The 25381-nt window shown below is 47.8% G+C and overlaps 1 protein-coding gene across 8 annotated transcripts in view; it reads left to right on the forward strand.

The window, feature by feature from the left end:
* The window catches only part of LOC137641374 (sesquipedalian-1-like), an 893367-nt gene that overhangs the window by 130831 nt on the left and 737155 nt on the right, over positions 1-25381 (forward strand). For all 8 annotated transcript variants that reach the window (XM_068373872.1, XM_068373871.1, XM_068373873.1 and 5 more), the window contains one exon: positions 8919-9061. In XM_068373872.1, the coding sequence (XP_068229973.1) occupies positions 8959-9061 (103 nt within the window). In that variant the 5' untranslated portion in view covers positions 8919-8958. The remainder of the gene's footprint in view (positions 1-8918; positions 9062-25381) is intronic.

Below are 25381 nucleotides of genomic sequence, written 5' to 3' on the forward strand. Positions count from 1 at the left end.
CTGTGGAAGCCCACCAGCCAAAGTCACATAGTTAGTCTTTACTAGAATAACCAGAGAGCATATTTCCAAAGGAAATTAGGTGTAGCTCACACCTAAGGTAAAATTTTACCATTCCGGCCAGGGATGAAAAGAATTCTCTTTTATCCTTGTAAGGCGACACCAAGTGATTGCACAAGTAACACAAGTAAGATAGAAAAGACAGTGTCGTAACCTACTATATCATGAACTCCCTTGGTTGAATACACCACCAAAGAAAGGACTGATACAGTACCTGAGGGTGGTGTGCCGGCCGGCTATTGCCGGTCAGCACCCCCCCCCCCGTTTTTCGAAAGGTAGATCTCAAGTACACAACATCAGATCACCCCTATTGGGGAGAACTCCAGATCCCATGCCTGAACCGGCCGGCAGTGGTTGCCGGTCCGTAGCCACCCGGTTTGCACTGCGTTGCCGGCCATCATTCTTAGTGGCCGGCTAACTGGGCAGTGTAGCAGGCCGGCCGGCAGCAGTAAGCAAACCTTGCCGGCTGGCCTCCACACCAGGCAGCGCTCGGCTGCCGGCCCCACTTGTAGTGGCCGGCAGATGAGCAAGAGACCGGCCGGCAAAGGTATATAACCATCGCCGACCGACAGCAAGAGAACTGGAGAACACCCCTCCCCACCGACGGCCGGCCTGTAGGCCGGCAGACGGCAAGGACAACACATACGAAGACAACAGAATGAGTGCCGGGCTAAGAGGCTATGAGCCTCTGTGCCCGGCACCCGAAAGAGTGCCGAAAGGAAGGGGAGACACTAAGGCAGGCTTCCTAACCGCTGCTTACTGAATCTACAGACGGCAGCGATGGAGGGACCAAGAAAGGACCGGGCAGCACTCGAAGGAATGGTCTCTGCCGGTCGGCACACTCTGCCGGCCGACAGGAGACCACGTCAGTTCCTCATCCTAACCTAGGCTAGGTACGGATGCGGACGACTGACACAAAGGAACGGAAAATAGAAGGGAAGGACAGAGGGTCCTATCCAACCTTGCCTTGGTTAAGGGTCATTCCCAACTAAGACAGCTCATCTCAGCCAGAGAAAGACCCGAGGGGGAGGCCGGCACTACTGGCTGCCTCCCTAAAACCACGGCAAGGAAGGAATTGCTATTCCAGAAAAGGGAACATATCCCGAATCCGGAACGGCAAGAGGACAAGTCTGAGGGGTCACCGAGCGAAGGGATCACTACTGGAACCCAACAAGGTGGACCAAGGGGGATAAACCCCTTATGCCCGAGTCAATCAGCAAGGGAGACTCTGCCCCATGCCAGACGAACCCGGACTCAGACTAAACACTGTTGTACTGTCCCCCTCTGAACCAATTCAGATGGAACGGGAAGGTACAGTACTACTCCAGCATAGATATATTTGAAAATTAATTCAAACAAACCACTAGAGTTAAGCCTAGGGCTTAAACAGAGGGAAAGGGTTTGCCCCTTCCCCGAAGAGAAGGGAGCAAACGGGGGAACAGATAATATTATAATGACCTAAGACAACCTAGCCTAGGCACTAAGAGAATCGATTACCTAATTCACCGAAACTCACACCAATACTATCTTGGAAGGTACTCGAAAGGGGCTTATATGTATAACGTTGCCTAACGCTTAAAACAATAAAATCACACTTGGAAGACTAATTATCATGCAGGAAGTACATAGGCCAACCGCTAGCCTACGAAGACTAGTGTTGGCAGCCTAGGCAAAACTTCGCCAGGCACACTACTAACGCATCATAACAGAATTCCTAAATAAGCTAAGTAGCTAATATTTAAGCGCAAAGGGGCTGGGAACGTCGCTCTTGCTAACAAATAAATCCTATTCTAGCGAGCGACAGCATCCATGATGCCTCCAGCAGGCAACAGCTCTTGTATCAAAGATAACTCTTTTAATTACTTTAATTTTAACCAAGAGCCTACATTTATACATAAAAGAAATAATACTCAACTTATCCGAGGCAGAAGAAGTTGGAGAAAGCATTATAACACGAGAAATTCCAAGATTTGGTAGAAAACAGGGAACAAAACACCGAGTCGTAGAGCTACGCAAAAAGGAATACAGATGGCGCCGCGAGCGGCGCAGGGCACGCTTTCGAAACGGGGAGGAGAGATGCCTTACGTGCGGCTCCCCCCTTTCTTATCGTTTTCGTTTTCTTGCCATTTGACCCCTACGAAGAGTTAACTCTATTCGGGGTATAGATTGCTATGAGGCGTGTCAAGAATACGTCCACTGATATTTACGATATCCCTAAGGTCTTTTTTAGGGATACTCGCTCCAGGAGTTAGAATTCTGGGTACCTGAAGGTAAATTCTCTGGGAATATCGCCGTAGTTGTAATATACCCTAGGAAGCTGCCTTTAAGGAACTTCCATCAGGACGACATGGCTTGAGCCCAAAAATATATATATATATATATATCTCTATCATGATAAAAATGTTTTATATATATATTCATCAGGAATCCTAAATGAAAGCAAATAGGGGCTCGGGGGCCCCGGATTTTTAAATCATAGCAATATCATGCTAAAAGATTTACATATCAATATCATGATAAAAATGTTTTATATATACATAAACCAGGTATATATTCATCAGGAATCCTGATGATAAAAATGTTGTATATATATATATACATCAGGAGTCCTGAATGAAAGCAAATAGGGGCTCGGGGGCCCCGGGTGCTTGAATGATATCAAGATCATGATAAAAGATTTATATATCAATATCATGATAGAAATTTTTTCTATATATACATTAGGAATCTTGAAGGAAAGCAAATAGGGGCCGGGGGCCCCGGGTGCTTAAGTGATATCAATATCATGATAGAAGATCTATATATGAATATCATGATAACAATGTTTTATATACGTACAGTCTGTAAGACAAAAGATACATGAGTATCTTAAATGAAAGCAAATTAGGGGCCCGGAGGGCCCGGAGCTTAAATATCTACGTATATATATGTCAATATCATGATAAAAATCTTTTATATATAGCCATAAAGTATATTGAATGTAAGCAAATCCGGGACCCAGGGGGTCCGGAGTGCTTAAATATCAATATCAAAATAACAGATCTATTTTGATTGTAAAAGGAATTGAAAACAAGTCAGACCGTAACCGTGATCATATCAAAAGAGGGAAGGGAAGGTCGAGCACAAGGATCGTATGTATAATATATATATGTGACTAATATAAAGTTAACCCAAGTAAGAATGAGTAACGTTGGCTCCGGAGGCGCAACTAAACAACTCGACCGGATGGTAATGTATAAAAGCTACTTCCGGGGATCCCGTAATGAAATCTTGATACTGTATATATACTGTATATATATATATATATAAGGTGCGTGACACTAGAGGGTGAAAGGGATCTTTAACGGGTCCATGACGTGCGGGACCGGGGAAGTAGCACATACAAAACTAAATAAATAATATAACATAACAAGGTACCACGGACCGAGCCGAAAACTTCCTGCCGACCGTTGGCCAAACGAGCGACGGAAAGAAAACGACTACGAACGGGTAGAGTAGTGGAAAGAGTAAGTAATGTACGTTAATGTATAATAATAGTATGCCTCACAGATCAACGGGAACCGCCCGTGCAAAGCGGATGCCCCCGGGACTCAAACTCGATCGGGAGAGAGAGAGGGAGGGAACCTCGGGGTGGGGTATTGGCTGGAAGAGGCTAGGAGTGGGGCGATAGCAGGTATACCAACCTGCCAGACCCACGATTGATATGATCACGCGGAAGGACTAATAACACTATAATAAACAAAACGCATGGTAAAATAAGATAGGAAGGCATGCTGGAGATAATAATAATAAAATTAGCTAAACATCAATCGTAAAACAATCGAGGAAGCGAACATTAGACAGGAGAAAGCAAGCCTGACGGCGCTGGGAGTAGGCAGGGCTACCAACATAACATAGGGTCAGTGAAGTGCTAACAAAATGAAAACCATTATGTAATATCTGACTCATGAAAGCCCCTCGAGCTAATGCAAGCAAACGAATGACGTTAAAATGATAAGCAAGTCCGTGGCGTGCGAACGTAAATAATCCAAGTAATAATATAGTGGAATAGGAACGCCCGAAGGCAACCAGGCATGCCAACCTACCGATAATACGCACACGTATATGTAATAACTGTTATCATAAAAAACAGGTCAATATAAAATTAATACGGTGTGTGAACCGTGGATATCCATAAGGTTCATAACGAGAAACAATCAGTATGGAGGACTTATTGAAAATCGTTAAGAACGAACGAGAGAGAGAGAGAGGAGGGAGCCGAGGGCCCTGAAAGACCCACGTGGGGTCGTGAAAAATAAAACTGTTATAATATAAGAAAAAAAGGGCAAGGCCCCCTCCAAAATCTCAAAACTCATAGATCTGGTACTTAACTTAGATGGAGTGACATTGGAGTCCGACATCTTGAGGTAAATCCAGAAAAAACCAGCGAAATTCACACACTAAGGCAAAATAGGGATTAAATAATGGTGCTATGAAAAAGGAGTGACGTCACTGGCGTGGGATTGCTAGTAGTAGTAGGATGTTGAATGGCACCTCGCTGTTCGGGGATGTTGACAGGAGATATCTAAATGGTGCGAATCCTCTGGTTGTGATTTATTCAGCGCCCCAGTAGTATACCGACACCTTATTAAGGTGAGCGAGCTGGGTTCAACCTAGCATTCCTATACAAATTTTTCTCTGGTAAATTCATAGCAGTTTTTACCTTAGAAATGATGTTAAAGGAGCATTTCACTGGGCAGCACGGGTTGGAGCCCAGAAAACGGATTTTGAGCGAAGCGAAAAATCTATTTTTGGGTAAGATGGCCATGTCGTCCTGATGGACCCGCCCTCCTTTTCTATAGAAAAGGCCTTAGCAGGATCCCTCCTGAAACTACTATATCTGTAGCACCTTGCTCAACACTACAAGGAATAAACATGGCGGCGACGTACAGCGCCATTTGGATACTCGAAGTAGTAAGGGAGGAAGGGTAACCTTGATATTGGCTCCCCCTCAAATTCTGCCACTTTCCCCCTCGAAGCAAAAACGCTATTCGTGGTGAAGATTGCTATGCGTCGTATCAAGATATACGTCCCCTGATTTATGCGATATCCTTAGGAGAAATTTTAAGGATACTGTATTTGCGCCAGGAGTTAGAATTCTGGAGACCTCTAAAGGTAAATAATCGGGGAGTATCACTGTAGTCAAATATCCCTTAGGAAGCTACTTATTTGAACCTTCCATCAGGACGACATGGCTATCTCACTCAAAAATAGATTTTTCGCTTCGCTCAAAATCCGTTTTTTGAGTACCAAAGACGCGGTCTAAGACAGTGTTTTTGCCCTATCGAGGAGGGATCTCTGGGTCGGAAAACCCATTGAGAGCCTTCATTTGAGTCAGAACTTGCCAAAACGCATGTCCTGACTCTTGCTGGTCTCCTCCTGCTGTAGGACTTGCAGAGAAGTCTCCTTCTATCCCTGAAGGCTCTTCTTGGGGAAAGTCGCGGACATTCCCTGAGTGGCTAGTTGGCTCCATCCTAGTCCTAGTAGAGGACTTAAGCAATGTTTTGGAGTCTTTAGATTCCTTCCTGGGAAGGATATAAGACTTCAACATTGACGAGGGTGGCATGTTCCTTCGAATCCCCGACTGAGTAGACCCCTCGGCGCGAAGAGTGGTTTCCTCCATTGGTGCGATGGGGGAAAGTCTCTCCTCGCGTGATTCCCTTGGAGATGGGAAATATTCGTCTGGAAGGGAAGGAAAGGCAGTGTGAGGAATAGAAGGAACCTATCTCAAAGATCTGTGTGGAGTCAGTTTCGCCCTTGGGGAAGTGACCGCGTCTGGAACTCCTTTTTTTCTCTTCAAAGGGGTAGAAGAAGCCATGGTTCTGTATCCCAATTCAGAGAAGACAGGATTGAAAGTCTGAGTTACGGCTCTGTTCAGGGCACTGAACCAGGGCTGTTGGCTGACAGACGCGCTGTCAGACATACCATTTGAAGGGACAGGGATTGAAGGAACCCTGGGAGGAGTCACTATCATTGGTGGGTTCGCCTGTGGTAGCTATGGGATCCTGCCCCCCCCCCCTGGAAGTGTTCCTTCTCCCACAATGTGCGGTGGCATGCGCTTGCGGGGAGGGGAATGAGGCGATGGTGACCTTGCTCTATGTCGTTCATTGGGGTTAGTAGTCTCGCGTGCGGGAGGATATTGACGCTCCAGGGAGGGAGAATAATGACGCTCACGCGAGGGAGAATATCGGGCTCGCGCGCGGGCGCGCAGGATTATCACGAAGAACGCACAGGCACGCAAGATTATCACGAAGAGCGCGCGGGCGCGCAGGATTATCACAAAGAGTGTGCGGACGTGCGGGAGAGTGTTCGCGCACGTTTGTGCCGGCCGTCGGGTGCGCGCACGCAGGAGAAAGTTCCCTAGCGCGCGGGCTTTCAGTGGATTCATGTTGGGCGCACGGGAGCGCGGGAGAATGTTGGCGTGCATCCCTTGGAGAGGATTTGATTGCCGGTGTGCGCAGGGAACGCGTGTATATCCTTGTGGATGCGTGCGGGAGAAGGCTGGCGCGCAGGTGAGCGCTGGCGCGTTGGTAAGGGTTGGCACGTGGAAAAAGGCAGGATGGCTGAATTCCCAGAAATCCTGCTATCAGTTGAAAGTTGGCGCGCAGGTTTTACCTGGCGCGTAGGATGGTGCGCAGGAGAGTTAAATGTTGGGCGCGTATGCGCACGTGCTGGAGAGTGTTGCCGCCGGGAGAGAGCTGGCACGTAGGAGAGCGCTGGAGCGCAGGAGAGCGCTATTGCGCAGAAGATTGATGGCGCGCAGGTGAGCGCTAGCACGCAGGTAAGTGTTGGCACGCAGATGGGCGCGGGCGCGTAGGAGACTGTTGGCGCGTAAGCGCAGGACACGTGGGTGCAGTTTGCGCAGTGCGTGCAGGCAAGACCTGGCGCGCAGGAGATCATGGGCGCACATGCGCATGAGGGCGCGCATAGCGCGTTATGGAGCTATGCTCTTGTTGGAGCGTATGCGCATGTTGGTGCCTACGCTCTTGATGCCCTATGTTGGGGTTATGATGAATGTCCACGCATAGTGATGGGTCCTGATGAGCTACTAAAGAGTGCTTGTCAGGTCTCGTGGGCGCGTAAGTTGTTGTTTTTATCGCGCAACAGCATGCTTGGGTGGAGCCTTGTTAGGCCCATACAGGAACGGGGACGGCAGGTCGGCAGGGGTGTCGGGTGGAAGGTCAACGTGTCCTTTAAAAGGACAACCTTCCACCGAAGGAGATCGCGAACAATCTGCAGAGAGGTCCAGGACCAATGCAGGAGCAGTGACGGATGATTGGTCTAGAGGCTCCTCTGTGGGTGACTGCATTGAAGATGTTGAACCAAAGAGGCGCCTCCTCACCGCAGGTGAAGGAAGACCTCTATGGTGAAGAGGGCCTTCCGACGAATGCGCCCTCTGGTGGCCGTTGGATCAGGAAGTTGACCTTCTGCAGTCTTCCGAAGAGGAGTCTCTGTAAGTGAACTCCCTCGAGGGGGAGAAACACTAGCAGGAGAGACTGACGATGGACTTAGTTTCCCCCTCATAGGTTCACCAGGAACGGGAGAAACTAAGCCGTCAGCTACTGTAGAGTTTGGACTGGTAGAGGAGATGGGTGGGACCGCATTGGGTACCTCTGACACCACAACGTCGACAAGAGATAGAGGATCAATCTCTTACGGTGACGACGATTGCTTGACAGCAGCACCCAATCGGATGTAGTTAAGCAAAACCTCCTTGGAAGGCGAACTCGTAAGCCCCAAGGAGGACCAAAGCTGAAATAAGAAGGTTAGTGACATATCATCCCCCAGGGGGAGAGGTGGAGTTGCTTCGCTAGGGGAAGCAACGTCATCTCTCGAGACCTGAGGTTGGTTAACAATACATCTGTCTACGCTACCACTCGACAGTCTCTCGAAAGAGACTGACTGAGTGGGAGCTTAGGAGGAGGTTTGGGCAACGGAAGAAGAGGCCTTGGGTTTTTCTCCTTTCAAAGTAACCTTCGAAGGAGAAATATCCTGTTTGGACTTCTTCCGTCGTCGCGAAAACCTCTCTCACTGGGAGGCAGATCACTCCCTACACTTGTTACTATCACACTGTTGGCCCGTACAAGAAGGACAAAGGGCGTGAAGATTAGTCTTGACCGCCGACATGAATGTTCCACAGGGGCGGTCGGGAAACCCAGGGCAGGTGCGCGTGATTGCAGAGGCCAACTTCACATATACAGAAACTATAAAAAGAAAAGAACAAAAGCAATTAAATGGCTGCCAATATGACGGCGAGGATGAGAGCGGACACGTCCGACCACCATCCAAGCCGAGAGCAAAGTCAGCTCAAGCACAGGTGTTTGAGGGGGGGGGGGGGGGGTAGCAAGCTACCCATCCCTACCCCCACTAACTAGCGGTGTGGGTATTAAACCCTCGTTAAGAATTAATGGCTCGTCATTTCAGCTACGCCGAAAGTAATGCCCCTATTAAATAGCATGGTTTGTATTCCAGTTACGGAACAAAAGTTATTTAGCATAGAATATTTTGGTGTTATGAATCTTGGTACTCAAGGATGAGGTTGAATACTAAGTGAAATACAGTAGTATAATAGTTTCGTAATTATGTGATTGAAGGTTATTAGGTTTTTTATTTTGTCTTTCATCTTCTTCCACCAAAGAGAGGTATATGTTAGAAGTTAGTGACTTTGTTTTAAACTTTCTTTCAGATATCATATTTTTTTAACTTTCTTTCTGGTATCATATTCTTTTATCTTTTTTTATGGAACTTCATTAGTAATTGAATGATTGTTCCTTGATATTTTTGAATGGCAAAGAATAAAAAAAAAAACATTCTTTTAACAGGGTTAGAGATCATGTGCAACAACTTTTAAATGAGTAGAAGATGCGTGTTAATAGCTGTGAGTTGATTGAGTTTGCTGTGGCTGCTGGTGAGCAAGAAGGCCGTTTAACACACAAACCACCACCTAGGACATTATATGATACTGGTAAGTATAATAGAATCTCTATGTATTGCAATAACTGTGAGTACAAATTCTACCGAAGCTGTATGTTTTTGAATAGGGAACATTCTAGTATATTACAGTAATCACTTACTTATTAGTACTTCCCCTAGCTGCACTCATCCCTAACTGTATGCTCTTGAGTGCAAACCAGTTTTTGAATGAATTAGCACTCTATGGGAAAAGTCTAAATGTGAGTGGACCCTATCGCAGAGCAATAATCGTATTCTCAATGTTAGCTAGTATAATTTTTTAATACACTTAAAGGATGAATAATTCTTATTTGTTTCTACATAATACAAACCATCGTTGTTTTAACATGAATATAAACCATTATTCTTTAATATGAGTATGTTTTTAGCAAAGCTGTAACGTCCGTTAAAAATTTACTGTGGTACAGTAATGTCCCTAGATACAAAAGTAATTGGTTCGGGAGTGGATTTTGTGTTTGGATTTTTTTGTATGATTAGTCACATTTTACATGTAAATTACCTAATTCATTCCAAACCCTACAAAAAAAAACACATTAAATTTTATAATAAGGCTAAACTTTACTAAACAATGAAATGCAGCTATTTGGATCATTCAATACATAACCTAACTGTTAATAGTATAAATTAAGTGTATATTCTATGAATAGTACTTACCTGGCAGTTATATATATATAGCTGATATCTCTAAATCGGCAGAATTTTTCAAAACGAGGCAACCGCCTTGTGGTGGTTGGGAGGTAGGTGGTAACACCCGTCACAGGGTGGTCCAAGGAATCATTCCCGTGTCCAAGACTTCAGTTCATCTCTGCCGGCTGGATCGAAAACATCGTCGGTCCACCATTGACAGTTTTCGAATCATTTTCCCTTCTTCGCTTTTTTGGACTTCGTTTGGTGAAGTACACTGATTTAGGGTTTTGGCAATCGTGTTTTATTATTATTATTTACTTTGTTTATCATGAGTGATAACTTAATTTTCGTGTTTGTGCGAGTGATATATGCAAGGTGAGGTTACCGAAAGTGTCGGTTGATCCTCACAGTTTGTATGCAGAGGTTTTGTTTGTGCACTATATTTTAGGTGCAAAGTTTTTAATCCTGATGACGGAAATACGTTCCGGCAACTCTATGACGTCACAGTCGTGTGACGTAATCTTCATGTATGTCTTGCAAATTCTCTTTATTTGTTTTATGTAAAGAATGGGAGGAATTCCACTTATATAAGTTTTTTAACTTTCAATGTAAAATTTTTAAAGAAATATTTGTCCATTTGGTATTCGTTCTTTAAATCATCGATCTAATTTCATAATTAAATAGAACTAGCGTATGGTTAATTTACGCTGTTAGTTCTCGTTACTTTCGGTGCAGTCCCAACATGCCTTGGTAGCGTTCTTTTTTCGATATGGGAATTAAAGTGTTGGCTATTATTCTCCAACAACAACTATATGGGAATTCTAGTTTTAGTAGCATTTTCATTTATATGTTCCTATTGTTTACATTTATATATATAGATACGTTATTGCTATATCTGTTCTTTTTATCATTACAACTCGCTTGTTTTTGAAAACCCTTTGAATTAATTGTGGATTACATTTGTTTTCCCTTTTTTCTGTTCATTTTAATCTTTAACGTATAACTTTCCCGGCGTTTGTATGTAACTACCGGGTAGGTATTTATGACATTTAATTTTACCGGCGGTTATATGTAACTACTGGGTGAGTGTCTTCAACATCTATTTTTAATCTCAACTCTTGCCCGGTGGTTTTTTCTTTTTGTGACTGCCGGGTAAGTATGTTTGAAAGTTTTTATTATGGAAATGTCAGTTTAATATTTTATAAAAATATTTTTGTTACAGTTTATATAGCAAGTACTAGAGACGATTTTGCTTTCTCATTCAAGCCCATGGCAGAAGAATAAGTTCTCTCACAACGGGCAGGACTAATTATGGTTTTTTGTGTAAGAGTTTAATAGTGCAAGTTTTCAGTGCTAAATTAGGCATTGGATTCTTTCAGCACAGGGACGTTGTTTTCCTAGCCTTAGACCTCTTCCAAGCTCCCCGGCCCATGGGAGAAGGAACGTCGATCGGCGAAAGGAAACGAGAGGCGTTAGCTCACGAGCAAACGCCCTCGCGAGCGTTCATGTTAACTTTCCCAAGAATGCTCGCCCTTGCCATGGGAAAGCAAAGAGCGTTGAACGTTAAGATTCTTACACTGATTTTAGAGTTTTGCATTGCATCACTTTTGATTTTACAGTAATGGCAATACTTTAAGTCATAGATATTCGCTGCTAATATCAATGCTTACAAACCATCATTGACTCGGTTTTTGTTCCAGAGCGCCAGTCGGCCTTATGAACCCTCTGGTCGGAACCGAACGCGCCGAGCGGCATAATGAAATTCATTTTGCCTTAACGCTCGGCGCTAAGTCTTTCAAGACAGGACGAATGCAGCCTCGTCTTTCAGGGCAAATGCAGCCTCCTCTTTCAGGGCGAATGCAGCCTCGCCTTTCAGGACGAATGCTGCCTCGTCTTTCAGGACTAATGCAGCCTCGTCTTTCAGGGCGAATGCTGCCTCGTCTGTCAGGACGAATGCAGCCTCGTCTTTCAGGGCTAATGCAGCTTCGTCTTTCAGGGCAAATGCTGCCTCGTCTTTCAGGACGAATGCAGCCTCGCCTTTCAGGGCAAATGCAGCCTCGTCTTTCAGGGCGAATGCAGCCTCGTCTTTCAGGACGAATGCTGCCTCGTCTTTCAGGACGAATGCTGCCTCGTCTTTCAGGGCGAATGCTGCCTCGTCTTTCAGGGCGAATGCAGCCTCGTCTTTCAGGGCGAATGCTGCCTCGTCTTTCAGGACTAATGCTGCCTCGTCTTTCAGGACTAATGCTGCCTCGTCTTTCAGGGCGAATGCTGCCTCGTCTTTCAGGACGAATGCAGCCTCGTCTTTCAGGGCGAATGCTGCCTCGTCTTTCAGGACGAATGCAGCCTCGTCTTTCAGGGCGAATGCAGCCTCGTCTTTCAGGGCGAATGCTGCCTCGTCTTTCAGGACTAATGCAGCCTCGTCTTTCGGGACTAATGCAGCCTCGTCTTTCTGGGCGAATGCTGCCTCGTCTTTCAGGACGAATGCAGCCTCGTCTTTCGGGGCGAATGCAGCCTCGTCTTTCAGGGCGAATGCTGCCTCGTCTTTCGGGACGAATGCAGCCTCGTCTTTCGGGGCGAATGCAGCCTCGTCTTTCGGGGCGAGTGCGGCCTCGTCTTTCGGGACGAATGCAGCCTCGTCTTTCGGGGCGAGTGCAGCCTCGTCTTTCGGGGCGAGTGCAGCCTCGTCTTTCGGGGCGAGTGCGGCCTCGTCTTTCGGGGCGAGTGCAGCCTCGTCTTTCGGGGCGAGTGCAGCCTCGTCTTTCGGGGCGAGTGCAGCCTCGTCTTTCGGGGCGAGTGCAGCCTCGTCTTTCGGGGCGAGTGCAGCCTCGTCTTTCGGGGCGAGTGCAGCCTCGTCTTTCGGGGCGAGTGCAGCCTCGTCTTTCGGGGCGAGTGCAGCCTCGTCTTTCGGGGCGAGTGCAGCCTCGTCTTTCGGGGCGAGTGCAGCCTCGTCTTTCGGGGCGAGTGCAGCCTCGTCTTTCGGGGCGAGTGCAGCCTCGTCTTTCGGGGCGAGTGCAGCCTCGTCTTTCGGGGCGAGTGCAGCCTCGTCTTTCGGGGCGAGTGCAGCCTCGTCTTTCGGGGCGAGTGCAGCCTCGTCTTTCGGGGCGAGTGCAGCCTCGTCTTTCGGGGCGAGTGCAGCCTCGTCTTTCGGGGCGAGTGCAGCCTCGTCTTTCGGGGCGAGTGCAGCCTCGTCTTTCGGGGCGAGTGCAGCCTCGTCTTTCGGGGCGAGTGCAGCCTCGTCTTTCGGGGCGAGTGCAGCCTCGTCTTTCGGGGCGAGTGCAGCCTCGTCTTTCGGGGCGAGTGCAGCCTCGTCTTTCGGGGCGAGTGCAGCCTCGTCTTTCGGGGCGAGTGCAGCCTCGTCTTTCGGGGCGAGTGCAGCCTCGTCTTTCGGGGCGAGTGCAGCCTCGTCTTTCGGGGCGAGTGCAGCCTCGTCTTTCGGGGCGAGTGCAGCCTCGTCTTTCGGGGCGAGTGCAGCCTCGTCTTTCGGGGCGAGTGCAGCCTCGTCTTTCGGGGCGAGTGCAGCCTCGTCTTTCGGGGCGAGTGCAGCCTCGTCTTTCGGGGCGAGTGCAGCCTCGTCTTTCGGGGCGAGTGCAGCCTCGTCTTTCGGGGCGAGTGCAGCCTCGTCTTTCGGGGCGAGTGCAGCCTCGTCTTTCGGGGCGAGTGCAGCCTCGTCTTTCGGGGCGAGTGCAGCCTCGTCTTTCGGGGCGAGTGCAGCCTCGTCTTTCGGGGCGAGTGCAGCCTCGTCTTTCGGGGCGAGTGCAGCCTCGTCTTTCGGGGCGAGTGCAGCCTCGTCTTTCGGGGCGAGTGCAGCCTCGTCTTTCGGGGCGAGTGCAGCCTCGTCTTTCGGGGCGAGTGCAGCCTCGTCTTTCGGGGCGAGTGCAGCCTCGTCTTTCGGGGCGAGTGCAGCCTCGTCTTTCGGGGCGAGTGCAGCCTCGTCTTTCGGGGCGAGTGCAGCCTCGTCTTTCGGGGCGAGTGCAGCCTCGTCTTTCGGGGCGAGTGCAGCCTCGTCTTTCGGGGCGAGTGCAGCCTCGTCTTTCGGGGCGAGTGCAGCCTCGTCTTTCGGGGCGAGTGCAGCCTCGTCTTTCGGGGCGAGTGCAGCCTCGTCTTTCGGGGCGAGTGCAGCCTCGTCTTTCGGGGCGAGTGCAGCCTCGTCTTTCGGGGCGAGTGCAGCCTCGTCTTTCGGGGCGAGTGCAGCCTCGTCTTTCGGGGCGAGTGCAGCCTCGTCTTTCGGGGCGAGTGCAGCCTCGTCTTTCGGGGCGAGTGCAGCCTCGTCTTTCGGGGCGAGTGCAGCCTCGTCTTTCGGGGCGAGTGCAGCCTCGTCTTTCGGGGCGAGTGCAGCCTCGTCTTTCGGGGCGAGTGCAGCCTCGTCTTTCGGGGCGAGTGCAGCCTCGTCTTTCGGGGCGAGTGCAGCCTCGTCTTTCGGGGCGAGTGCAGCCTCGTCTTTCGGGGCGAGTGCAGCCTCGTCTTTCGGGGCGAGTGCAGCCTCGTCTTTCGGGGCGAGTGCAGCCTCGTCTTTCGGGGCGAGTGCAGCCTCGTCTTTCGGGGCGAGTGCAGCCTCGTCTTTCGGGGCGAGTGCAGCCTCGTCTTTCGGGGCGAGTGCAGCCTCGTCTTTCGGGGCGAGTGCAGCCTCGTCTTTCGGGGCGAGTGCAGCCTCGTCTTTCGGGGCGAGTGCAGCCTCGTCTTTCGGGGCGAGTGCAGCCTCGTCTTTCGGGGCGAGTGCAGCCTCGTCTTTCGGGGCGAGTGCAGCCTCGTCTTTCGGGGCGAGTGCAGCCTCGTCTTTCGGGGCGAGTGCAGCCTCGTCTTTCGGGGCGAGTGCAGCCTCGTCTTTCGGGGCGAGTGCAGCCTCGTCTTTCGGGGCGAGTGCAGCCTCGTCTTTCGGGGCGAGTGCAGCCTCGTCTTTCGGGGCGAGTGCAGCCTCGTCTTTCGGGGCGAGTGCAGCCTCGTCTTTCGGGGCGAGTGCAGCCTCGTCTTTCGGGGCGAGTGCAGCCTCGTCTTTCGGGGCGAGGGCAGCCTCGTCTTTCGGGGCGAGTGCAGCCTCGTCTTTCGGGGCGAGGGCAGCCTCGTCTTTCGGGGCGAGGGCAGCCTCGTCTTTCGGGGCGAGGGCAGCCTCGTCTTTCGGGGCGAGGGCAGCCTCGTCTTTCGGGGCGAGTGCAGCCTCGTCTTTCGGGACGTGGGCAGCCTCGTCTTTCGGGGCGAGGGCAGCCTCGTCTTTCGGGACGTGGGCAGCCTCGTCTTTCGGGACGAGGGCAGCCTCGTCTTTCAGGATGATAGGACGATCGCCGCCTTGTTCTTTCAGGGCGACGCCACGTCTTATAAGATCTTTGTCAAGGATGACTTTAGTGATCACTTTTCTCCTGTTGAATTGTTTGAGGTTAACAGAAGGAGAGGATCCTAAGTTCTGTTGCTCCATGTTCCCCACCCTCTGAGTTTTCACGTGGTCATTAATGGAGCTTTATGAATATATTAATTTTTGTTTCTTAAAACAGAAACCTTTGATGACTAACAACAGTAAGAGCCAGACTTTGCTACTTCTGGCGAGCCTGGGAGAGGAGAGGAGCAGACCTTTGGTTCGTGTTTTTACTGGGATGGATGCGAAATCTTTTTCCTAGTGAATCTTCCTTTGTTAGTTACTCCGATAAGGAGTCTTTTGTCCGGTCCTGGACGTAAATGCTCTTTACGCCTTCGTTCAGAAGTCAAAGTCCTCCGTGGAGACATCAAAATCTTTGGAGAAGAGGGGAGCAGACCTTTGGTCAGTACTTCTTCTGAAGGAGGATTACTTTTTCCTTTTATAGGGAAACCTCCTTTAGTTTTTAGCTACAACGATTCTCTCTCCCAGTTCTAGAGAGGAGTCTAAGTGGCAGGCTATGCAATCAAACTTTATCTGAGGTTTGTTTACAAGGAAGAACGGGTGTAGAATGGGTCAGTTTCGGGCGTGTGTTTTGGTCTCAGCTCCGCCCCTCTCATGTTCACGTAACTTTTGCTTTATGTAGCGGAATACTGCTCTCTGGAGAAATCAGAGCATCCCTGTATCTGGATTTTTAGATAACGTTGAGCCTATCGAATAATTAGGTCTTCCTGTCAACAAGAAGAGTCTCTTCTGACACCAGGACGCTCAGCACCTTGTCTTTTAGAACGTTCAGCGTCTCGCTCTGTTAACCTCTCGCTCTGCTAACATCTCGCTCTGTTAACCTCTCGGCTCCATGTCTTACAGGACTTTTGGCACCACGTCTTACAGGACTATCGGCGCCACGTCTTACAGGACGATCGGCGCCTCGTCTTTCAGGACGCTCGACGTCGAAGTTCTAGCATGAGGCATGACTTTGAACATGAGAATCTAGGACTTTGTGATGACACTAGTCGAATCGTGTGTCGAGATCAAGGACGCCTTCGTTCTTATTTCTTGGATCTAGAAAGGAGGTTTGTTCTAGGGCAAGAAACATCGGGGCAAACATGCTCAGCAGGAAGAGACTTGTTTTTCCCTCAGAATGGTCTCTCAACCCGCAAGTCTGTCAGTCTCTGGATGTTGTGGGGCAGACCTGTAACAGACCTTTTTGCCTCCAACTGGAAGAAGAGGATCCCCTACTGCTGCTCCCTAGTCCCGGACGAGGAAGCTGTAGCAGTGGACTCCTTCCTGATGGATTGGACGGGGGTGGACATGTTTGCGTTGCCCCCGTTCGAGATCATCAATCTGGTCTTCAGGAAATTCGCTTTCCTCGATTCGGGCGAATGATCCTAGCGGCTCCATTCTGGCCTGCTAGGGAATGGTTTTCGGAAGTGATGAGCATGTTGATAGACTTCCCAAGAAGACTTCGGCAAGTCCAGATCTTCTCAAACAGCCCCTCTTCGAGAGGTATCATCTTACCCCCCTTGCTCTCAACTGACTTCCTTCAGACTGACTAGAAGCTTGTCAGATCTCGAGGCTTTTCGGCACAAGCGACGAAATCTATCGCCAGAGCAAGGAGGATCTCTTCACAAAGAGTCTACCGATCTAGGTGGGAGACCTTTAGAGCTTGGTGCAGGCGGCACAAGTTTCCTCATCCACTACCTTTCTGAGCCAGATTGCAGACTTCTTCTTGTACCTCAGACAGGATGCTAAGCTGGCTGTATCTACCATCAATGGATACAGCAGTATGCTCTCTGCCATCTTTAGGCATAGAGGCCTAGAGTTGTCCCAAAATCAAGGTTTGCAGGACCTCATTGGGTCTTTTCAGACGACGTAATAGGTACTCTTAAACCTGGATATGGTGTTTAAGTTTCTGTGCTCCAAGAAATTTGAACCTATCTCGCTAGCCTCTCTTCGGGTTGTAGCAAAGAAAACCCTCTCCCTTATGACTCTAGTGAATGCCAAGAGGTCAGCGAAGTCCAGGCGATTGGGAAGAGGGTGAACTTCAATTAGGATAGGGCAGTTTGTGGCTTAAGGTTCATCTTTCTCGTAAAGAGCGAGAACCCTTCGTAACCCTGTCCTACGACGTTTGATGTCATTAACCTCACGAACCTAATTGGTCGAGAGAAGGAAAGACTCCTCTGCCCAGTTAGGTCCCTCAAAGTTTTTTTGGCTCACACTATGAACGTAAGCTGTGCATCCAACTTGTTATGGTGTTCAGTGAAAGGTCCGCCAAAAACCCCTGTCTAAGTATGCTTTGTCCTTTTTCCTGAGGGAGAAAATTAGGGAAGCCCACCTCTTATGTGAGGAGGAACACTTCGCCCTGTTGAAATTACGGGCTCACGAAGTGAGAGCCATTGCTACCTCTCTGGCATATCAGGAATATATGTTAGTTAGGCTATTCATGGATGCTATTTTCTGGAGGAGCAACTCTGTCTTCGCTTCTCATTAACTTAGAGAGGTGAGAGTAGACTTTGGCAAGTGCTATACCTTGGGCCCATACATAGCTGCGGTTTCTGTATTAGGCAAAGGAGTTAATAACCCCACTCAACCTTGGTTTATATGCATGTATGAGGGTTTGTGTTTTTATGATGGTCTGTGGACTTAGTCTTGTGGTGCAGGGTTAGGTGGTTAGTTTGAGTAAGGTTGCAGTTTTTATTATATGGGGCGAAGGTAGTTTCTGAAGTCTAGTCAAGTTGTTGGTCTTATCCCTTTGACAGACTCGATTGAGTTTTTTGCAGCTTTGCAGGCTTACTCCTGGATAAACTCTCCTAAGGGAAAGCCACTCTAAAGGCTGTACCTTTGAATCAGCTACCTTAGCAGGCAAGGAATCAAGGTGTTTTTATCTCCTACAACTCTTTTGTTGTTTCCCCAACGATGTTTACTGTCTGTTTCCCTCCTCCAAATGTGTGAATCAGCTATATATATATAACTGCCAGGTAAGTACTATTCATAAAAATGGAGTTTTTATGATAAAACAAAGTTTTATGAATACTTACCTGGCAGTTATATATATGTTCTAAGGCCCACCCACCTCCCCTCAGGAGACAGGTCAGGCATAGATGAACTGAAGTCTTGGACACGGGAATGATTCCTTGGACCACCCTGTGACGGGTGTTACCACCTACCTCCCAACCACCACAAGGCGGTTGCCTCGTTTTGAAAATTCTGCCGATTTAGAGATATCAGCTATATATATATAACTGCCAGGTAAGTATTCATAAAACTTTGTTTTATCATAAAAACTCCATATTAAAGCATACAGTAATGCATTAATAAATGGAACATGCAGGAAAAAAAAAGTGGAGCCTTACCTTTGGAGTGAGGCAATGCCTGTAACCCAAAGTGGCAGGGCAGCAGAGGAGGAGGACAAATGGCAAAAATAATCAATCAAGTGGCAGAAAACATTAACACTTAACATTAACACTCAAGCTTTGTCTCCATTGAAAGTATCCACTTCTTCTTTCCCTGCGCACCAGCAACATTCTTGGGACCCATGGCTAATAACGAATGAGTTGAATAATGCAACACGATACAGTAGAGTAACTAAAAGCACAAAAGCAAAATCACCAAGAATTCAATGTGAACGATAGTGCTGCCCAAATGAAATGGTCGAGGAACACCGATGCATAGATGCATGATGGGATAGATATTGATCAATATGAGTTGGAAAAATCTTCACATCTCATTTTGCATCATGAAATTTTCACATGCAGAAACATCGTATCAAGAGCTATCACTGTAGTTATAACTACTGGCGGGTGGTGGGTAAGCAGTGCCCATCTGTCAATCAGCTAACCACTCACTTTAGATTTTGGCTGCAAACAATATATATTCTTTTGCTGCCTCTCAAATTTGGCTATTGTAATTTTTCTTCTGTATCTTTTCAATAAAAAGGAAGAAGAACATAGACATGCAGCTGTGTTCAGGTAAACCTGGTGAGAAGTGTGCTTAGTTTTTGTTAACACCTGCTGTTGATCCCCACCATCAGTTTTTTACAGAGGTCATTACTGTATGCAGTCATCCCTTTGTGACGATGCATGATGTGGGGTTCCCTATGCAATGGGTTGAGCTTGACAACAAAATGAAGAAGGTGGTTAAGAATGATTCTTAAGGATCAGCATTGGTGATACAGTACTTAAAACTGATGCCGAAGAAGCTTTAGAGTTTTTTCTTTTATTTGATACAGTTAGGTCTTCGTCTTCATGAGTTATGTCTTCGCTGTTCAGAAATCTATATAATATTTAATTGTTCTGACACGAATACAAACCCTTTCGCTCTTTACTCTACAGTGGATAGTATTTTGGCGAATGCTGAAAACTAGCCAAGAAACTTTTTCGCAAGGTAAAACTGCCCACCGCTAGTTAGCGTGGTTATGTAGCCTGCTCACACACACATACACACATTAGTGAAATGCCTTCACTTTTTATTTTGGCTATGGGGTGAATTGACATTCCGTCTCTCTCTCTCCTGATAGCCCTTAATAGACTGGCCTTGACTTGGCATTGTTTCTGCTCGTTCATCTTCCAACAACTGACCCTGGGACAACCCGTAGGGGTGGACACCATTGCTTTCCTTAGCAAAGCAACAGTGTCCTCCTCCGGGGAGTCTCGTTGCTGCTTCCGTCAACTTCTGCCTTCCTTGGGGCTCACGGGTCTCCCCATTAAGGAATTGCTTATAAGGGAGTTGCCATTAGAGGCACAGACTCGGCAGGTAATACTCCATTAAAGTTCTTGTGCTTTTGGCTGCAGCTCTCTTTGCATCTTGAGGGTGTTACAGTTGGGGACACAGCAGGAGTGTGCACCTGCCTCCCCAGGGGTTAACCATGGTCTTCTCCTCCAAGACCCTGGAGGTAATGTGCCGATAGAGCTCTCTTGCCCATAGCTGTAGCACTTTCTACATCTCCTAGCTCTTTGTTCCTACTGCTCTGGTGTACGAACGAGAACAGTTGCAGGACAAGTACCAGTAGGTCTATCTTTTTGAGGAGAACCCAGAAACTGGTATCAGTCACGTTTCACAGCTCGTAGCTTATAATGCCCGCCCTCTGTCTGAGTCTTCTCAGCAGGCTGGGGGTATGCTAGTTTGCTACACCGAGTACCTCCTTCAGCTGATGAGTGCTTTTCACGTCCATGAGTACGACGCCCATCTCCATGGTGGTCCTGCTGAAGCTTGCGGTCACTGCCCAGGGCACAACGAGTCTCAGGAGCAATTTTCCTGTTGAGATCATTTTTGCAGATGGTGATGTCAGGCGACCACTTGCATTCGCTGCCTTTCCCATCTACAGTGAGCCCTCGTTTATTGCGGTAGATAGGTTCCAGACCCGACCGCGATAGGTGAAAATCCGCGAAGTAGTGACACCATATTTACGTATTTATTTAACATGTATATTCGGACTTTTAAAACCTTCCCTTGTACGTAGTACTGTTAACAAACTACCCTTTAATGTACAGAACACTTAATGCATGTACTACAGTACCCTAAACTAAAACAGGCACAAATATTAAAGGCGATTTTATATCATGCGTTTCCTAAACACGCCAAAAAGCACGATAAAAAATGGCATCCAATGTTTTGTTTAGTTTATCTCTGATCATAATGAAGAAACAAACGCATTTACACATCTGTGTATAGGTTGGTTTTTGCATCGATTATATTGATTATTCAGTACAGTATGTGGATTTTGTTATTACCAATGTTTTACTTAATTTTTCTTAGGACTTCCAAATGAAATGTTTTTCTTAATGACGCCGCCTGAAACGACGGCGTCATAAAGTACGCTCAGTAAACAACCACGCTCAGTAAACAAACGAAGGTATTTAACTCGCATGATGAAAGTGATGAATAATGATATTACATTAAAAGCTTTTAGAAAATATGTTATTACAAATATTATTTACCGTATCTATATAAAATCATACATACGTAGCAAAGCAGGAAAACAATTTAAGAGAGAGAGAGAGAGAGAGAGAGAGAGAGAGAGAGAGAGAGAGAGAGAGAGAGAGAGAGAGAGAGAGAGTTGTTTTACGTACATAAATGTAAATTTTAAACAAAAAAAATAGCCCCATTTCATATAAAATAGGTTTTTTGGGCTCAAGCCATGTCGTCCTGATGGAAGTTCCTATAGGGTAGCTTCCTTGGGTATATTACAACTACGGCGATATTCCCAGAGAATTTACCTTAAGGTACCCAGAATTCTAACTCCTGGAGCGAATATCCCTAATAAAAGAACCAGGGATATCGCGAAATATCAGAGGACGTATTCTTAACACGCCACATGGCAATCTGCACCCCGAACAGAGATAACACTTCGAAGGGGTCAATTGGCAAGAAAACGAAAACGAGAAAGAAAAGGAGAGCCGCTCGCAAGGTATCTCTCCTCTCCCGTTTCGTAAGCGTGCATTGCGCCGATTCTGGCGCCATCTGTATTCCTTTTTGTGTAGCTTAACAACTCTGTGTTTTTTCCCTGTGTTTCTCGCAAATTCTTGGATTTAATCGATTTATTATGCTTTCTCCAACTTCTTCTACCTCTGATAAGTTGAGTATTATTTCTTTTATGTATAAATGTAGGCTCTTGGTAATTTTTAAAGTGATTAATAGTAATAGCTTTGTTACAAGAGCTGTTGCCTACCGGAGGCGTCCTGGACGCTGTCGCTCGCTAGGTATGAGTTATTTAGTTAGCCAGAGCGACGTTCCCGGCTGTTTCGCTTTAATAATTTTAGCTGTTTAGCGTTACATAGGATTTCTTTATATGATGCTTTTAGTATTATTTGTCTTGGGGAAGGATTCGCCGATTCTGGCCTACGCTAGACCGTGTTGCCTAGTCGTTTGGCCCTAGTACTTTCCTGCATGATATTCAGATTTCCGAGTGTTTTAAAATTTTATTGAAGCTTTAGGCAGTTTTATACATTTAAGATTATATTGATTTCTTCCAAGATAGTATACGAGTGAGTTTCGGTGATTTAGGTAATCGATTCTCTTGGCGCCTAGGCTAAGTTGCCTATGGGGCCTTAGTATACTTTCTCACACTCCCCGGTTGCTCTCTTTTCTTCGGAGAAGGTGTGCAATCCCTTTCCCTCTGCTTAAGCCTTGGGCTTAACCCTAGTGGTTTATCTGAATTAACTTTCGATATAACTATATTGGGGTGTTGCTGTTCCTTCCTGTTTCCAGTAAGTCTGGCTTCAGAGAGGGGGCAGAACATCAGAGTTCTTAGTCTGAGTCTGTTTATGTCTGGCTTGTGGTTGAGACTCCCTCGCTAGACTGACACAGACATAGGAGGCATAGCCTCTTTAGGTCACTTTCGAAGGTTTCTGTACGAGATGATTCCTTCTTCTTGTGATCTAGCAGACTAGTCCAATGTTGCTGTTCTCGGTGTCGAGGATAAGATCCTTTTTCTGGGAATAGCAACACCTTCCTTGCTTTGGTTCCGTGGGGGTTGGCAAGTATTGCTGGCCTCCCTCCTCGGATCTCCCTTAGGCTAAGACGAGTTTTCTTGGCTGCGGGTGATTCATTACTAAAGCAAGGTTGGTAGGACCCTCTTCGTCCCTTCCCCCTCTTTCCTCTGTAATGGCCTAGCCGTTACATTACTGTCCGTCATTCTACATCTGTACCTAGCATAGGTTAGGATGTGGAGTTGACTCAGTCCCTTGCCGGCCGGCAAAGGTCTTCTGCTTTGAGTGCTGCCCGGACCTCTCTTGATCCCTCATCCATGTTTGTCTGTAGAGCCAGGTGGCATTGGTCAGGAAGCCTGAATTATATTCTCCCCTTCCTTATGTGCACTCTTTCGGGTTGCCGGGCTTTGAGGTAGTACAGTCTCTTATCCCGGCATCCATTCTGTTTTCTTCTAGTGTTGTACCCTAGCCGGCTGCCGGCCTAAGTGGCCGGCAGCCGGGCAGTCGGAGTTCTCTGGTTCTTTTGCTGCCGGCCGGCATCGGTTGTATACCTTTGCCGGCCGGCTATTATCACGCCATTGTTTGCTGGTCGCTACGAGTGGTGGCCGGCAGCCGGGTGCTACCTTGTGTAGTTGCCGGCCGGCAGTCATTGCCGGCCGGCACTTGCTGTTGCCGGCCGGCAGTTACTGCTGGCCGGCACATGCATTTGAACCAGCGTTCTGCCGCCTTATAGCTCTTAAGTAGTATACTTTAGATCTAGTTATGGTGAGTGCCGGCCGGCACATTACCTTCTATACTGTACCAGTATTCTTCAGTATAGTATATACTTTAGGGAGAAAACTATAGTATAGTATTGTTACAACACTGTGTTTTCTAACATTTTTGTGTTATCTTGCACAGCCCTTTGGTGTTGCCTTACAGATAAAGAAAGTGAGTTCTTTCTTGTCTACACTCCGGTATTTTAAAATCATCCTTTAGGTGTGAGCTACACCTGTTTCCTCTGGAAATTTTTCATTGGTTGCTCTAGGACAGATTAACCATACGATTTTATTATCTGGAAGGTGGCAACAATTGACTGTGCGGGAAACACAAGTGTGTGTCTTTCCTTTCTGTTTTATTATGCTAAGCTATGTATATCCAGTGACACGTATGGAAATTTCTTCTCTTTACAGGAGGACCATCCGAAGTGCGGAAGTGTTTTCTGCAACGTCCACAGCAAGAACTTCTGCGGACATGAGTTGTGTAGGAGGCACGCAGTATGCGCAGTCTCCAAAGGTGATCTCCGGTATTGGGACCCACAGGTATGTACCGTGTGCACTAACCTGGTTGCTGAGGCTTTTGATTCCCTCAAGGGATATAGCAAGGGAGAAGCTTCGTACCTGGGTAAGGGGTTTCCAGAAGAACACCTCTGGACCTTATCTTCCAAGTGAGAAGATGAGGGCTTACCTTTTCCCCAGAGCATCAGCTGATGCAGTGATTCCCCAGCCTCAAGTGGAGATCCCCGTAGTTCAGATCCCGGTGGATGCTGAAGTCGCGGTCGCCCTGCAGGACATCCAGTTGTACGACAGGATGTCGGAGGTGTCCGAGCGTCTGGAAGAGGACCTCCTGGCAGAAGACCAGGATGAAGATCAGGCTCCAGACATTGAAGAGGAAGAGGACCACAAGGACTGGAAGGACGTCCATCTTACCTTCTCAGTCGGGAAGTTGGAGGTTGATATTGCCGGACGTCAGTTTGGTGAGAACCTCCCTAAGCTGTCTGACTTTCTTTTGCGGAGGGAGCTCGAGACGAAAGAAAGACTGGCTGCCTCAATGTCTCTTCAAACCACTCTTGAGACAATGGCAAGTGACCCCAAGGTCCATGAGATGTTCATGGTAGTGGCCAAGACTCATCTGGCCACACTGACGAAGGATCTTTACAGCTTCGTCAAGGCGAGGAGAGCTTGTAGGGAGTTCGTGTTCGCCTCGGCTGCGGTGAGGCACGAGCCAAGGAAACTAATCTCCTCCAACATTTGGGGCAAAGACCTTTTCCCTAACGAAGCGGTCAAGGAGGTTGTGGATAAGGCCGCCACGGAGAATAGAAAACTTCTCCCGAAGTGGGGCCTGTCTATCAAGAGAAAGTCTTCCCCGGATGAGGGTCCCCAACCAAAGAGGAAGACTAAGAGGACTAGGCTACCCTCTCGGCCAGCCAAGCCATTTAGACAGCAACAGCAACAGCAATTGCCTATGCCTTCAGTGCCCCAGATGGTGGCACAAACCCCGACCACATTCCAATGGGTACCCCAAGCCGTGTCGACGCAGTCTCCGGCATTTAACCCAACGTTCGAAGGGCAGTCAACTACCTTTCGAGCAAAGCCTAGAGGAGCAGCCAGAGGCTCGTCTAGGTGCCCCTCAAGGGGAAGGAGATTCAGGGGTGGTCGCGGTCAGGGAGGCAAGACCTCAGGACAGCAGTCGAAGTGAGATGATACCGGTAGGAGGGAGACTTAAGAATTTTCGGGATCGGTGGACCTTCGATCCCTGGGCCCACAGCCTACTCAAGAATGGACTGGGTTGGAGCTGGTACAGCACTCCACCCCCGTGCCCTCGATTTTTCCAACACTCCACCCCTGTTCTGGAGGAGTACATTCAAGAACTGTTGGAGAAAAAAGTGATCCGAAGGGTAAAGTCCATCAAATTCCAAGGGAGGCTGTTTTGTGTTCCCAAGAAGGACTCGGAAAAACTCAGAGTCATTCTGGACTTGTCGCCACTCAACAAGTTCATAGTGAACTGCAAGTTCAAGATGCTAACACTGCAACACATAAGGACCTTACTGTACTGCCCAAGAGGGCATTTACCGTCTCCATAGATTTGTCAGACGCCTATTGGCACGTTCCAATCAATCGCCGACTCTCCCCCTACCTAGGGTTCAAGCTACAACGAA

The sequence above is a fragment of the Palaemon carinicauda genome, chromosome 5, assembly GCF_036898095.1.
Source record: "Palaemon carinicauda isolate YSFRI2023 chromosome 5, ASM3689809v2, whole genome shotgun sequence".
NCBI classification, from domain to species: domain Eukaryota; kingdom Metazoa; phylum Arthropoda; class Malacostraca; order Decapoda; family Palaemonidae; genus Palaemon; species Palaemon carinicauda.